General features: G+C 43.0%; 1 protein-coding gene across 1 annotated transcript; it reads right to left on the bottom strand.

The window, feature by feature from the left end:
- Window positions 1-5,158: 5,158 nt before the first annotated feature.
- On the bottom strand, window positions 5,159-10,356 carry KCNV2 (potassium voltage-gated channel modifier subfamily V member 2). Its single transcript, XM_066338516.1, has 2 exons — window positions 8,923-10,356; window positions 5,159-5,555 (listed from the first exon to the last, which is right to left on the bottom strand). Exons 1-2 carry the CDS (start codon window positions 10,354-10,356, stop codon window positions 5,280-5,282), a joined length of 1,710 nt encoding a protein of 569 aa, XP_066194613.1. The 3' UTR covers window positions 5,159-5,279.
- Between the last annotated feature and the right edge of the window lie 2,208 nt (window positions 10,357-12,564).

The raw sequence follows: 12,564 nt of genomic DNA, 5'->3' as shown, positions 1-12,564 counted from the left end.
AGGGTCTGACAAGTTTTATTTAAAAACCTCGATTATCTCAGGACTTGTAGAAAGCTTTATTTTTTCTCAGCATATTTCCATTGAATTAACTAAGTACATGTAAAACTTCTGTCTCTGACCTTTCCCTATTTTAGTCCTAGATAAAGGACTGGATTACAATCAAAAGACATGTAATTTTTATACTACCAAATAGAAAAGTCAATAAAAGTTTTGTAATAGTAGATAAACATATTTTTGCATGACATAAAACCAGAATGATCTAAACAGTTGAAGCTGTTTTTTAAGCAAGGTGATGATTTTTATTTCTTAGTCTTATTTGATAGTAATTATATTTCATCATGAACCTTGAAGTGTTCCTAGTTGATATTTTAAAAAAATAATTTCGTTTACTTACAATATTTAAACACTGAATATTGCTATCTACCTTAGAAACCTGGGAATAGTACCAGATGCCTATTAACCTGTGGTGTGCTGTAGCTACCCCTTAAAGTAGCTGTCTTTCTGAATGAGAAAAGGAAACAGCTCCTGAACTGCACTGAAAAAGTGGTGTTCTTTTATGACAGGATTTTTGCAGAAGTATATTCTAACTGGAATTCTTTCCACTCATGTAGGGATAGTCTACATTTCTACTACTGTACCCATATTTTTAAATCATTATTTCCCCTTCCCTTCCCTTCCCTTCCCTTCCCTTCCCTTCCCTTCCCTTCCCTTCCCTTCCCTTCCCTTCCCTTCCCTTCCCTTCCCTTCCCTTCCCTTCCCTTCCCTTCCCTTCCCTTCCCTTCCCTTCCCTTCCCTTCCCTTCCCTTCCCTTCCCTTCCCTTCCCTTCCCTTCCCTTCCCTTCCCTTCCCTTCCCTTCCCTTCCCTTCCCTTCCCTTCCCTTCCCTTCCCTTCCCTTCCCTTCCCTTCCCTTTTCCTCCTTTTCCACAATAATTCCCAGGACTAAGTCGAGTAAAAGAAACAATGTTTGGTCCTCCTAAAATGAAGGCAAGCAATTCAGATAAACTGTTTCTTTGTCTTACAGAGACACCATGTCTGCTAAGTCTACAGTGAAGCATAATAATAGAATATATTTTCCTTCTCCCTCTGGGTCTCATTAATATCTGCAATTAGTTAAAACAGAAGACTTCAGCATGGCCATATTTAGAGAGATTCCAAATTTCTCAGTGGTTTGAGGATTCACCACCCTGTTTCCCCAAAACCTTAGTTATGCCAAATTAGCATCTCATAAAACAAGACTGTCTACTTTAATAGTATTGCCTGTCTTTGTTGTGTTTAAGCATGTTTCCCCTTGATCTGTTATTTCAAAACCTTTTTATTGCCAAAGCCCTGTGGAATTCAAGTAACCGTGACAATCACGACTCTCCAGCATTGTTTTTAGATGTCATCAAGTCTGCCACTTGATTGTTTCCTTCTAGTAATTAAGGGACAGTGATGCCATTAAAAGCCTTCATGGATGTGGCACAATAAATTAACTGAGTCTTCTGCAGGAAACGTTGCGTCCAAAGGAAAAAAAAAAAGGCAAAAATGCTTAATCCTCTTTCAAAACCAGCTGATGGAGGTTTGTACAGCCCTCTGCAGGTTCTCAAAAGTCTGTTCTGTGGGAGTAAGAACTTGTTCCTTCCTCTGAGCTGGCTGGAGGTCCACTTTGTATGGTAGGAGTAGGAGAGAATTTGTGGGAGGATCTCGCTAATTACTGTCTGCACAGGTAGTGTAGAAAGTGGTGGCACGGACAGAACCTTGAGCAATCCAGGCACTGTCTGGCTCCTATAATGGTACCTCAAATTTAGGCATAATCTTTCCTGTTGAAATGCACAGACTTACTCTTGTTGCCCCTAAAACAGGAATAGTTAAGCCAAAGACATAAAACTGTATAAAATAATCCAGAGAAGAAAATGACGAATCTTTGGGAAATCAACTTACCAAGCAACAACTTCTAATTTTCTGGGAAGTGCTTTACTGCACTAAGCTCCAGTTGGCCTCCTCAGTTCAGCAGAGCAGGGGTGACAGGTATTGCAAAACAAAACAGCAGCTTTGTGTAGCCTTATGCTTAGTGTTCCAGTGCCAGAGGCGTGTCCTCTGGACTGCACACTTGTGATATGTACCTTGTGCCAGCTCTGGTGCTCGTCACAGCTCTTGGCACTGAGCTTAGTCATGAGGTAAGTGAGAATCTGTCCCCTCTCCCCCAAAGAGGCACATCTGTGTGCTGAGGCAGTGCACAGAGGAGAGACAAGGTGGTACCAAAGCTGCCATCTGTGAGATGGTGGGGCTGCATGGGGGATGAGGGGTGCAAATGCTTTGAGAAAAAAGAGTGGAACAACTGCTGGGTGAGCTGAGCTTCCCAGTGTGATGGCCTTGGTGCTCAGGCAGAGAGAAACCTGGTGGTCACCATGTCTTGTGCTTCTGAAGGGACAGGAATCACTCTCCTCTGTGTCTGGCAGTGTTTTGGCCCATAGCCATTAGCCTGTGAGGTGCTCTAAGTACGAGTTTTATCTTCATGTTGCTGTAGTGTGTGGAGACTCTGGGTTCCTTCCAAACTAATGCCCCCAACTAAAGATTGCTTTGGCCAGAGGAGACAGGGTTTTTGGGAAGGCTTTGCTGCTTGGTCAGGGTATTTTCATAGCTCCTAATTGAAGCAGGGCCTGTGACACACTCTTTTCTACCCAGCTGAGTGCTGGAAACACCAAGCTGTGTGGTCTTCCTTTTACTGTCACCTTGTGGGCCATTATTTACCTGGTGCAGAGTGGAACAGATTCAGCTAGAGGGGTGCAAGAGACCCTCTTCAGGCTGCATTTGAACAGTTAGAGCAGTACTGATTTGTGCATTGAAATCTTTCTGAACATATAAAGCATTTGCCTAGGACATTCAATTCTGACTCCTGATTCAGAAGAAAGACTCCTTTTTCTTCTGCTGGTGTTTGGTGTGGAAAATCTATTTCATTTCAGGTCTTCAAAAATGTCTACTTGAGTAGGTCCTGCAGGTGAGGCAAATGGTGTGGGAAACAAGACCAATTATCTTTGTCAGGTCCGAGGCTGTGAAAAAGTCCAGTCTCAGCAGAGTTAGTGCTCAGGATCTGTATTTCTGTAGGTGGCAAGAGGCTGCTGAGGCTGACATGCAAGGCTGAGCATCTGTATCCCATCTGCATGGCCATGCAAGTATGAATTCCTTCAGCAAAGAAATTGATTTACAGTGTCCTGTGTTTTTGGAAGATTCAGTAATCATCAGATTTTAAATGCCTTTAATGGGTCTAACACAATTTGCATGTTGAAAATAAAGCATTGTTGTGTTTTTGCATGCTTGTAACATGTCACCTGACTGAACTGCGGCAAGAGGTTTCCTGTGGTTCCTGGAAGCTTCTTGTCCTGTTGCTGTGCAGAAGGGCTATGCAAATCCCCTAAAGCTAAAGCAAAGCAGCTATTCTTCTCAGTGAGTGCCAGGATTGTGCCTGCTGCATTGTGTGCAGTCCAGAACAGCAAACATCTATCACATTGAACTCCCAGGGCTCAGCTGTGCCTTAAAGACATGGTTTAGCTTTTAACAGAGCTGATCAGCACACAGTGTTCTGACTGTCATTCCTAAAGAACAAAGTGACAGATGGGCTTATGATACGTTTGTCTGGAGGTAAAGAATGAGAAGAGCAAGTTGGTTACTAATTACCTTCCCACCACCGAAAGGAGAAATGTCCCCATGCTTGACACAATTTGCATGGACACGTCAAAATTAATGAACATTTTCACCCTCAGCCGTCCCAGGGTGGGCTTCACACCATTGTGTCCCATGTGGCCCTGAGATCTTAACGCAGAAATTTGCATTCCTCAGGGCAGCACAGACACAGCGTGAGAGTTCAGGAGTTTTGAAATGCATCTCTGTCATCAAGATGCTTTGCAGCAAGAGTGCTGCTGAGTAACAGCCATGGGTCATATCAATGCACTGTTACTGTTGATCCTTTTTATTACACTTTTTATTTTCCTTAGGGTCTGTGCATCTGATTATCAATAAAACGATTTTTCTTTCAGATCAGTTATTCAGATTACTGTCTCTAAATTGGTGTGACTGCTCTTATGTAAAAAAAAAAAAAATATATTCCTGATGGTCTCTGAAGTAATACATAAAACTGCAGTTCCATTAATTATTCTTGCTTTTATTTGTTATTTAAGTTTTGGGATGAGTTTAGACACATGAGAAATCCCATCCTGCTGTGCAAGAAGACATGGTAATCTTATGACATGAGGTGCTCCTGGGGGTGAGCTAAGGTGTCAGGATTGTGTACCTAATGGTTGCATGTACCAGACAAGTTATCTTGATTTTTAATTATATTTAAAATTGGTTACAGTTAAGTGCTGATAAAATCCTCTGTATGAATAATCTTTAAGAGTGATTACCCATTACGTATTTCCTTTGATTATTTTTAAAATACTGCTTTTATAGTTATATTCCTTGAGAAGTCTATTATTCTAACAATCCAATAAGAAGATACATTAAATACTGCAAAATAAATTATCACTTAATCCTATAACTAAAAAGCATTAGGTTTGGAAATGTTTTCGATTTGATGAATAAGATTTATGAACTCTGACTCCAGAATTCTTCACTAGTACTTGTCATACTGGAAGATGATTATAGAGATGGGATGGTGGGAAATACTAAAAGCAGTGCATTGCTTGATTAGGCATGAAAATAGAAGGGCTCATTTGCAGGGCTGCATTTGAAAAATAAAATTGGAACAATGAAGCAAATCTATCTGGCAATGGAAAAAGAGGCTGACATTTTAAGGAGTATAGCTGCTGCTAATATTTAGGTGAGTGCTCTAGGCCATTTTCCTCTATTAGAAAGCTGATGCAAAACCAATTTAAGTAATGCAGTCAGTATATTGGGTATTCTGTTTGTTTAATTTTTGACACTGCCTTAACAGAAGTAAGGTGGCTGACCCTTAATGATAGCAATTTGTTTTCTGCTTGTACAATTATGTTGGGTCTTTATTGTCAATCTAATCACTAGCAGGGGGTTAGATCTTCATGTGGGACTTATCCAGAGGATGTAATCTGAAGGATGTAATTTCACAGAGTTAATGAGCACTTAAGTGCTGCTCGCAGGCTATCAGAGTTTGAAACAATCTGTTGTTTTAATCTGAGCCTTTTTGGTTTCGAAAACACCCCCCTTCAAAACAGATCTCACCATCTAGTCTTGTTACTTTTGGCCCTTCTAGTTTATCTTTTGGCTGATTTGGGTTTTTTTGGCTGATTTGATCCCCTTTGCCTCCCAATATCCACAGCACAAACTCTCATTGCTGTGACAAAGGGCGGGATGCACCTTCTCCACAGCACTCTGATATTTTCCTCATGGCTCTCCGTGTGAAGTCCACCTTCCCTCTTTCCTTTTTGAGAGCTGTGTATTCATAGGCCTTCAGCTTGCTGTAGTAGTCTGAGAACTTGTTGTAGAGGATGGAGATGGGCATGCCATTCAGGATTATCCCAAAAGCAATGCAGAGGAAAGCAAAGAGGCGCCCGAGGTGAGTTTCTGGACACATATCTCCATAACCCACTGTGGAGATGCTGACCTGCAGGCAAACCAACAGACAACTTATTAGCTGAGAAGAAATACATAGATAGATGTGTTCACTGATCAAGGGCAATGTTAAGGTTAGCTCTTTAGTACTTTGCATGGTAAGTCTGAAATACTCTGTGCTGCTTTTTGTTTAGTTTGTTTGATTGTTTTGTATACTAGCTATCTTAGGCAAAGCATTCCTAATTAGAAAAAAAAAAAAAATTCCTCTCATGAAGTAAAGAAAGACAATGGTTTGACACCATTCAGGAGGATTTTTCAACTTTCTGCCCTGCAGAGGGAATTCCCAGACAATTTCCACACCAGCCTGTCCAGAAGGTGAGGGTGCTTGGCAGTGGGGAGAGGATAGTTGTGACTCCCTGACCATGCAAATCCGCTGATTGCTGCCAGCCTGCTGCCTCATCATGTCACTTGGAACAGATGTCCTGTTTCTAAATCCACTGTGCTGATAAAACCCTGTATTTGGGACTTATTCTGTGGGTTGTATTTTGAGTTTTGCCTTTGTTTGTAATATATATTTTAGGAAATAGGGAAAAACACATGAAAAGCTTCAATTAATTATGAAATAAATTTTCCTGTTATGATCTAGGATTTCAAAGTTTCTAGACAAAATGTCCTTTAATGATTACATACCTACAAGGAACTGTAGCCTGAAAGTTTTTACTTGCAGTGTATGGTTGCAACATTTACAGTTATAGTGTTAAATAAATACACAGGGGGATAATTTTTGCTGAATTTCCTTTTGAAGAAGAATTTGAGGGTTATTTAAAATGTTTCAGCTTTGGTTGTTGGATTTGTTCTGGGGTTTTTTGAGAGTGATGGTGTTTAATATATTTGCTTTATATGAATCTGAACACTTTGCCAGCTTGTTGTGCACATACCTTCACACTTTTCTTCTCAGTCAATACAATTTTCTCTTTGTAGCCTATGGATTTGTGAGGGAACTGTGTTATGGGTCCAGTGCCACAACAAGCACTGAATATTTCCATTGTGAAATTCAGAACAGAAATTAATAGCTGTTTTATTATGGAGATGCTACATTTGAAAGATGTAGTAGCATTGTCAAATAGTCAGCATAAGATAACTCCTAATTTAAATAGTTTAATTGCACACCTAATGTTTTATAATTTTTTACACTTAGTGAATATGACTTACTTTTTTTTTCCTGGCAGGAAAACCTTGCATGTTTCTGTCACCTCTCACATTCTGGTCTGTGCAAGGGATCTTTTTCAGCCAGTGAATTTTATTTTAATTTTTTATTTAATTTTATTTTTATTTTTAATGAAATAAAATTTAATTTAATTTAATTTTTATTTATTTAATTTTGAGTCTTAATACTCAAGACACTGTGAGTATCTGTTAAACAGTAACCTAAAACAAAAAAAGCCACAGACCATAGGACTTTCACTGTAATTCCCTTGTGGCTTTAGCACTGAAATAAGTCTTCAGAAGGTCACTGTGTAGAGTTTGCCATCCTCTAAAATGGTAAATAGAATGATATTTTAAAAGAAGAAAGCACTAGAGTACAGGAGACAGCACTGGGTGAGCACATTTTTAGGATGCACCTGGTGCTTCCTGTGGAATAAAAAGGATTAGTGATTTGGTTTAATGGAAATTAAGTCACTGGATTTGGATGATAATACAGGATAAATATTGCCAAAAATAAATACTGAGATGAAGGCAAGATGTTTATCTCTACCAGCCAGGACAAAAATGTTATCCTGTGATAAGGTTCTGTACCTCTGGCATAGTCATATACATTGCCTGTGACAATTTAGGAGGATGCTTCTTCTCCTGCATGTGTGAGATGGTGAATGCTGTTGGATTTTTATAAAATTTGAATGATTTAGATGCTTTTATTTACGGCCTTAAAAATGAAGAGGCTTTAAAAAGCGTTTTGTGCTTTGGAATTGCGATGTGTATGATACAGCTCCTGTTTTGAAGACATTTGCTCAGCTAAACAGGCCTTTTTGTAGCCATGTAAGTTTATTAGGAAATCTAAATGATTATGGTGACACCAGTTTGAAAAAATGAGCCCTAAAGATTGGGCTTACAACCTGCATGTTCAGAAAACAAAATATTTTAGTGATGTATGAATCACCAATGTTTTCATAGCCTTTGTATATCACTTACAGATGATCTGTGAAAGCCACATTACACAACCATTTCCTTTAATCACTGATTTTTCCATCCTACCATGGCCCAGCTTAAAGGACATTCAGCACAGTTACACATATGCATGAGCACATATAAATGTGTGCATCTGTGCTTGTCTGCAAGCCTTTTTTCTGCCATGTGCTGGATCACTGCAGACGTGTGGTAAACCACCACCCCTCCTTGTCCATGGCTGAGCCAGAAGTGCAGACCTTGGGCTCCAGGATGGCTGGCAAGGAGAAGTGACCTTGAATAGGCTGGAATTACTGTCCAGCAAGCCCCATATGCATCTTGGTGCTTCTAGTGTCCATGTTGATCAACCAGAGATGTTCTAACTCCTACCCAGTCAATTTGCATGGGCTTCTTTCCCCAGGGAAGTGGCTGGGGCAGAGCCTGACCCAAAGCCATGCCCAGGGGTCAGGAGTTCTCCTGAGGCCCCGCACAAAAATGGGCTATGCAGGCTGCTGCGAAACAAAATGTGTGTGACAATGATCAAGGACAAGCCTTGGGCTTATGGATGGCCAAGATGTGGGTCGTGTGCCTTCCCTCAGCATCAACAATGCCTGGCTACCCCCTGGTTTCATCTGGGGTGCTATAAATACACACATCTTCTGCACCAGAACATAACACAATCTCTTGTGTAAAACAGCTGTTGGTCCTAATGGATTTTAACATTTGTCTGGGACAGCTTTCAGTTTTACAGTCTGAGTGATCTGACTGTAGTTAATAAACTTGTCATCTTGCAGTTTTATGGTGGGTCACAGAAGATTTACACACATAAAATAAGAATGAAAACCCTGTAACTAGATACCCTAATGAATGCATTTTTTTCTCCTATTGTTCTGGCAACACTGACAATGGCACTAAATTGGGAAACACTTTTTTTTTTCCTGTGTCTTTACTCACTCCTTCTTTAAAGGTGAAAATAATGTCTCCATTTGGAGATATGGGAATTTCAAGGCTGCCTGCCTGATCAAGCCTTGGTTTAAGCTCATGGAGAGGTGAATGAGTGCATCTGTGTGTATGTGTGCACACAGATGTGCCGTAAGCTCAGAATTCAGAGCAGATGTTCACTGATCTGAGCCTGTTGTTTTCAAGACTGCCAGCAATGCCAGCAGTGAAAGGGGAGGGCAAGGAAGGGAGGATCTCTGGCTACCAAGCAAGGTAAGACATGTTTACTTATGTAAGTGAGCAAGAAGTTTACTTACTGCAGCCCACCACCAGGCATGGGGAATGCTGGTGAAATTGGTGCTGGAGACGTCGTGCTCCACCGTGTAGACCATGGCAGAGAAGGCAAAGATGCCCATGGCAATGAAGAGCAAAAGGCAGCCCACCTGCTGGTAGCACTGTCTCAGGGTGAAGCCGAAGGCACGCAGACCCGTGGAGTGCCGGGCCAGCTTGAGGATGCGGAAGATGCGCATGAGGCGCATGATGCGGAGCACCTGCCCCACCTTGCTCACCCTGCCCACCTTCTCGATGTCGTGCTCGTGCTGGGACCCCCGGCCCCGTGGCTGGTCGTCGTCAGTGAAGCACTCCAGCAGCAGCTGCAGGTAGAGGGGCAGGATGGCGATGAGGTCCACGGCGTTGAGGGCGCTGCTGGCGAAGCGGCGCAGGTCCGGGGTGGACACCAGGCGCAGCAGGTACTCCAGGGTGAAGAACGCGATGCACAAGGTCTCAACGTGCTCCAAAACGGGCCGGCTGTCCCCGCTCTTCCAGTCCACCTGTTGCATCTCCTCCACCGTGTTGAGCGCCAGGGCCACCACAGAGATGAGCACGAAGAAGCTGGAGGCCACTGCCATCACCTTGGCGGTGACGGAGGAGAAGGGCTTCTCCATGAGGTTCCAGAGGCGCCAGCGCTGGGGGCCGTAGTAACGCATGTGGTGGAAGAGCTGCTCATTCTCCTCGGCCTCAGCCTGGGAGCGCAGCTCCCTCTGCACCTTCAGCTGCTCGCTCAGCTCGTCCCGCCGCTCCTCGAAGCAGATGCGGCAGCAGCGCGGCGTGTACTTGAGGCGCACGCCCCAGTAGCTCAGCTCCTCCAGGAAGCTGCGGGGGCACAGCTCGTCCCTGACCCTCAGCACCCCCGAGGAGTAGAAGTTGTAGACCAGCTGGAAGACGGCCGGGTCCCTGTCGAAGAAGTACTCGTCCCCCTGGGCGGCGTAGTCGTCGCACAGCCCCAGCTGGCAGCGGCGGTCCGTGGAGGTGGCCAGGCGACCCAGGCGGGTCTTGGGGTAGATGGCCACTGCCTGGTAGGTGAGGCGGTAGCTCTGGCCACCAACGTTGATGTTCAGCACGGACGGGGCAGACGCCGTGGATGGGGATCCAGGGGAAAGAGGAGGGGAGCAAGGGATAAATGATGAGGCCTTGCTTTCTCCCTTGAGCGCGTCTTCGTGTGGCCATTTTTCTGGCTCTTTCTCTTCGTCTTCCTCGTCTTCATCGTCCACGTAATAGTTGTAGTTCCCCTCAAGTTGTAGTCGGGGCTGGGCATTCAAAGGAGTGGTGGCAGAGGAACCACTCTGCTTGTCTACAAGAATGGCTTCCTTTTCCTTCCCCTTGCTGGGCGGTGGGAGCCTGTTGGGTGCTTCCATCTCTCTGCCTTTATTTTTTCCAAAAGGAAGCTCTTGCTGCCTGTTAAACTGCAACATAGTATTACTCCTTACTCTTCTCCCCTCTTTGCGTTCACCCAATCAAGCAGTTAACACCAGTACTTTTCGACACTGCAAAAGCTGACAACCTGGATTGCTTCTCTCTTTATCTCAGAAGTATCATGCACAGCAGAGGTTCTGCATATTTCTCCCTGCCAGCCACCACTCCAGTTGTTGTGAAAGCTCTGTGTGGGATATAGACACATGAAGACTGCTGTTGACCGTTTTAATCTTGCTGACAGCAAAGATCTGAGTGCTTAGAGGAGGGGATTTAAGGGCTATTATCCTGTTCAAGCCTCGTTTCCCTTAGGCTGTGACGTGAATGATTATGGATCCATAAATCTATGAAAAATCAGTAGGGGGGAAAATCCCCTAAAGTTTTATTGCTAATAAAACCCACACTTTTTCCTGTTTCAAGTATATGTGGATTAAAAATAATCTCAAATAAAAATGTATGAGGGGCAGAGGGAAAGAGAGCATTACAGATTTCTTTCATCCTCATGAGCATAGCATGGCTTGGTTTTCTTTAATGAAAATAATGAATAATTGATATGCAGATAAAGGGTAGGAACTCACTGGAGAAGCACTTAAAATATTTTCAAAAGGTGAGCAAATAAAAGTAATTTTTTTTTTTTATTCCCAGTTAGAATACCTCCCTTTGCATAAGAGCTGAGGAATATTTCGGCAATTGCCTGAAGCTTTGGATGTACCCTGGGAGTGCAGGTCTAATACTCTGCAGGGCTCATGGAAGCAAAGGGCAGGGGTGTTAAGGGTTTCCAGCTTCAAACTCTTCATAAGCTGCCGAGAAACAGCATAAAGCCACCCTTGTTTCTCTTGCAGATTGTGTTACAGTAGTATAAAGATGCAGTGGGTAGCTAGCAGGACAGGAGAGATACTTTCCTTGTGTTTGGATGGTGATTTCATCTTCAGCTCTGGTTGAGCAGACACCAGCATCTCCTGTAACAATGAGCATCCCAAAAACCAAGTTACTTCCCCTTGTCACTGGGAGCACTTCAGTGGGAGCTTCACTGATCTGGAGATCCTGCAAAGCAGGGAGTGCACACAACAAAATGCTGGTTCCTTGTGTATGCTCTTAGCACCTGACTTTGAACTCCTAAGCAGCAGCTCATTATTCCACCTGTATCCAGGCTGGTGCAGAAAGGGACAAGGCACTGGAACGCTACTGGCTTTGGCAACAGCCAAACACTGCATCAGTGTCTTCACTTTGTTGTCCTCAAGCTCCCTTTCTTCTGCTCTGTTCTCATGTTCTTGCATCTCCAGACCCCACAGTGTTGTTTTGGTGGTTTCCAATTTGAAGCAATTGCTGTTGCTATGAGAATGCCTCCTCCTTTTTTCCTGTTTCCTTACTTCCAGCTGTACCTTTTGTATTTGTATTTACTAGTTCTTGATGAAATGGAAGATGCCAGAGCTGAGCATTTTGCAATATTTTTGTTCTCAGTCTGCATTCTAGTGCATGGATCACACTGAACTGTTCAAGGTTTCTGTGAGTCACACTATTTAAGGCCTGAATTATTTGTATTTAACTCAGCCTGAAAGTGAGTTTCTCTCCCCTGCCTGTTCTTTTTCTTGATGCAAAATAGGTAAGGCCCCTATTAATGGGGATTGTCAGTACCTCTTTAGAGATACCAACTTGCTTTGCAGTTTGCTTTGAGCATTAAACCATGCCAAGGTGAGTCCTTTGTATAGCAACTGTAATGCAAATTCATGTCAAGTTTCAAGATTATTTCTTTCTCCTAAGCAAATGAATTCAGACATAAGAGAAAGGGTAGTTCACAATGCCATCATTTTAGTACCAAAAATTCTTGAATATTTCTTAATCAAGATCCAGGATAGACTGTATCTCTATTCTCCACACCGGTCTCTGCTGTAGCATTTAATTTTCCTTTTTTCAGGCTCCCCAACCTCACTTCTGAGAAGTATCCGGTAAGGTTTATTGCTCACTACTCAAGAGATAATTTCTTATGCCATACTGCTGCAGCAGGAACTTCCAAAGGGTGAACTTCATGACTATCAGGCACCAGCTCCTCATGCCCATGGACTCAGATCTTGGACATTACTAGGCAAAGTAAGGAAGATCACTAGCTTTGGTCTGCTCAGACTAATCTCTTTGACCTAAATATTCTTGGGAACAGAGCTCTGGGGCACCTGCTGCACTCTGCTCAAACTCGTCTCTAACTGACAAATCAG

This window comes from Sylvia atricapilla, chromosome Z (genome assembly GCF_009819655.1).
Source record: "Sylvia atricapilla isolate bSylAtr1 chromosome Z, bSylAtr1.pri, whole genome shotgun sequence".
Lineage (NCBI taxonomy): Eukaryota > Metazoa > Chordata > Aves > Passeriformes > Sylviidae > Sylvia > Sylvia atricapilla.
The sequence above is the reverse complement of the archived record's forward strand: the minus strand, read 5'-3'. Positions and strand labels throughout refer to the sequence as shown.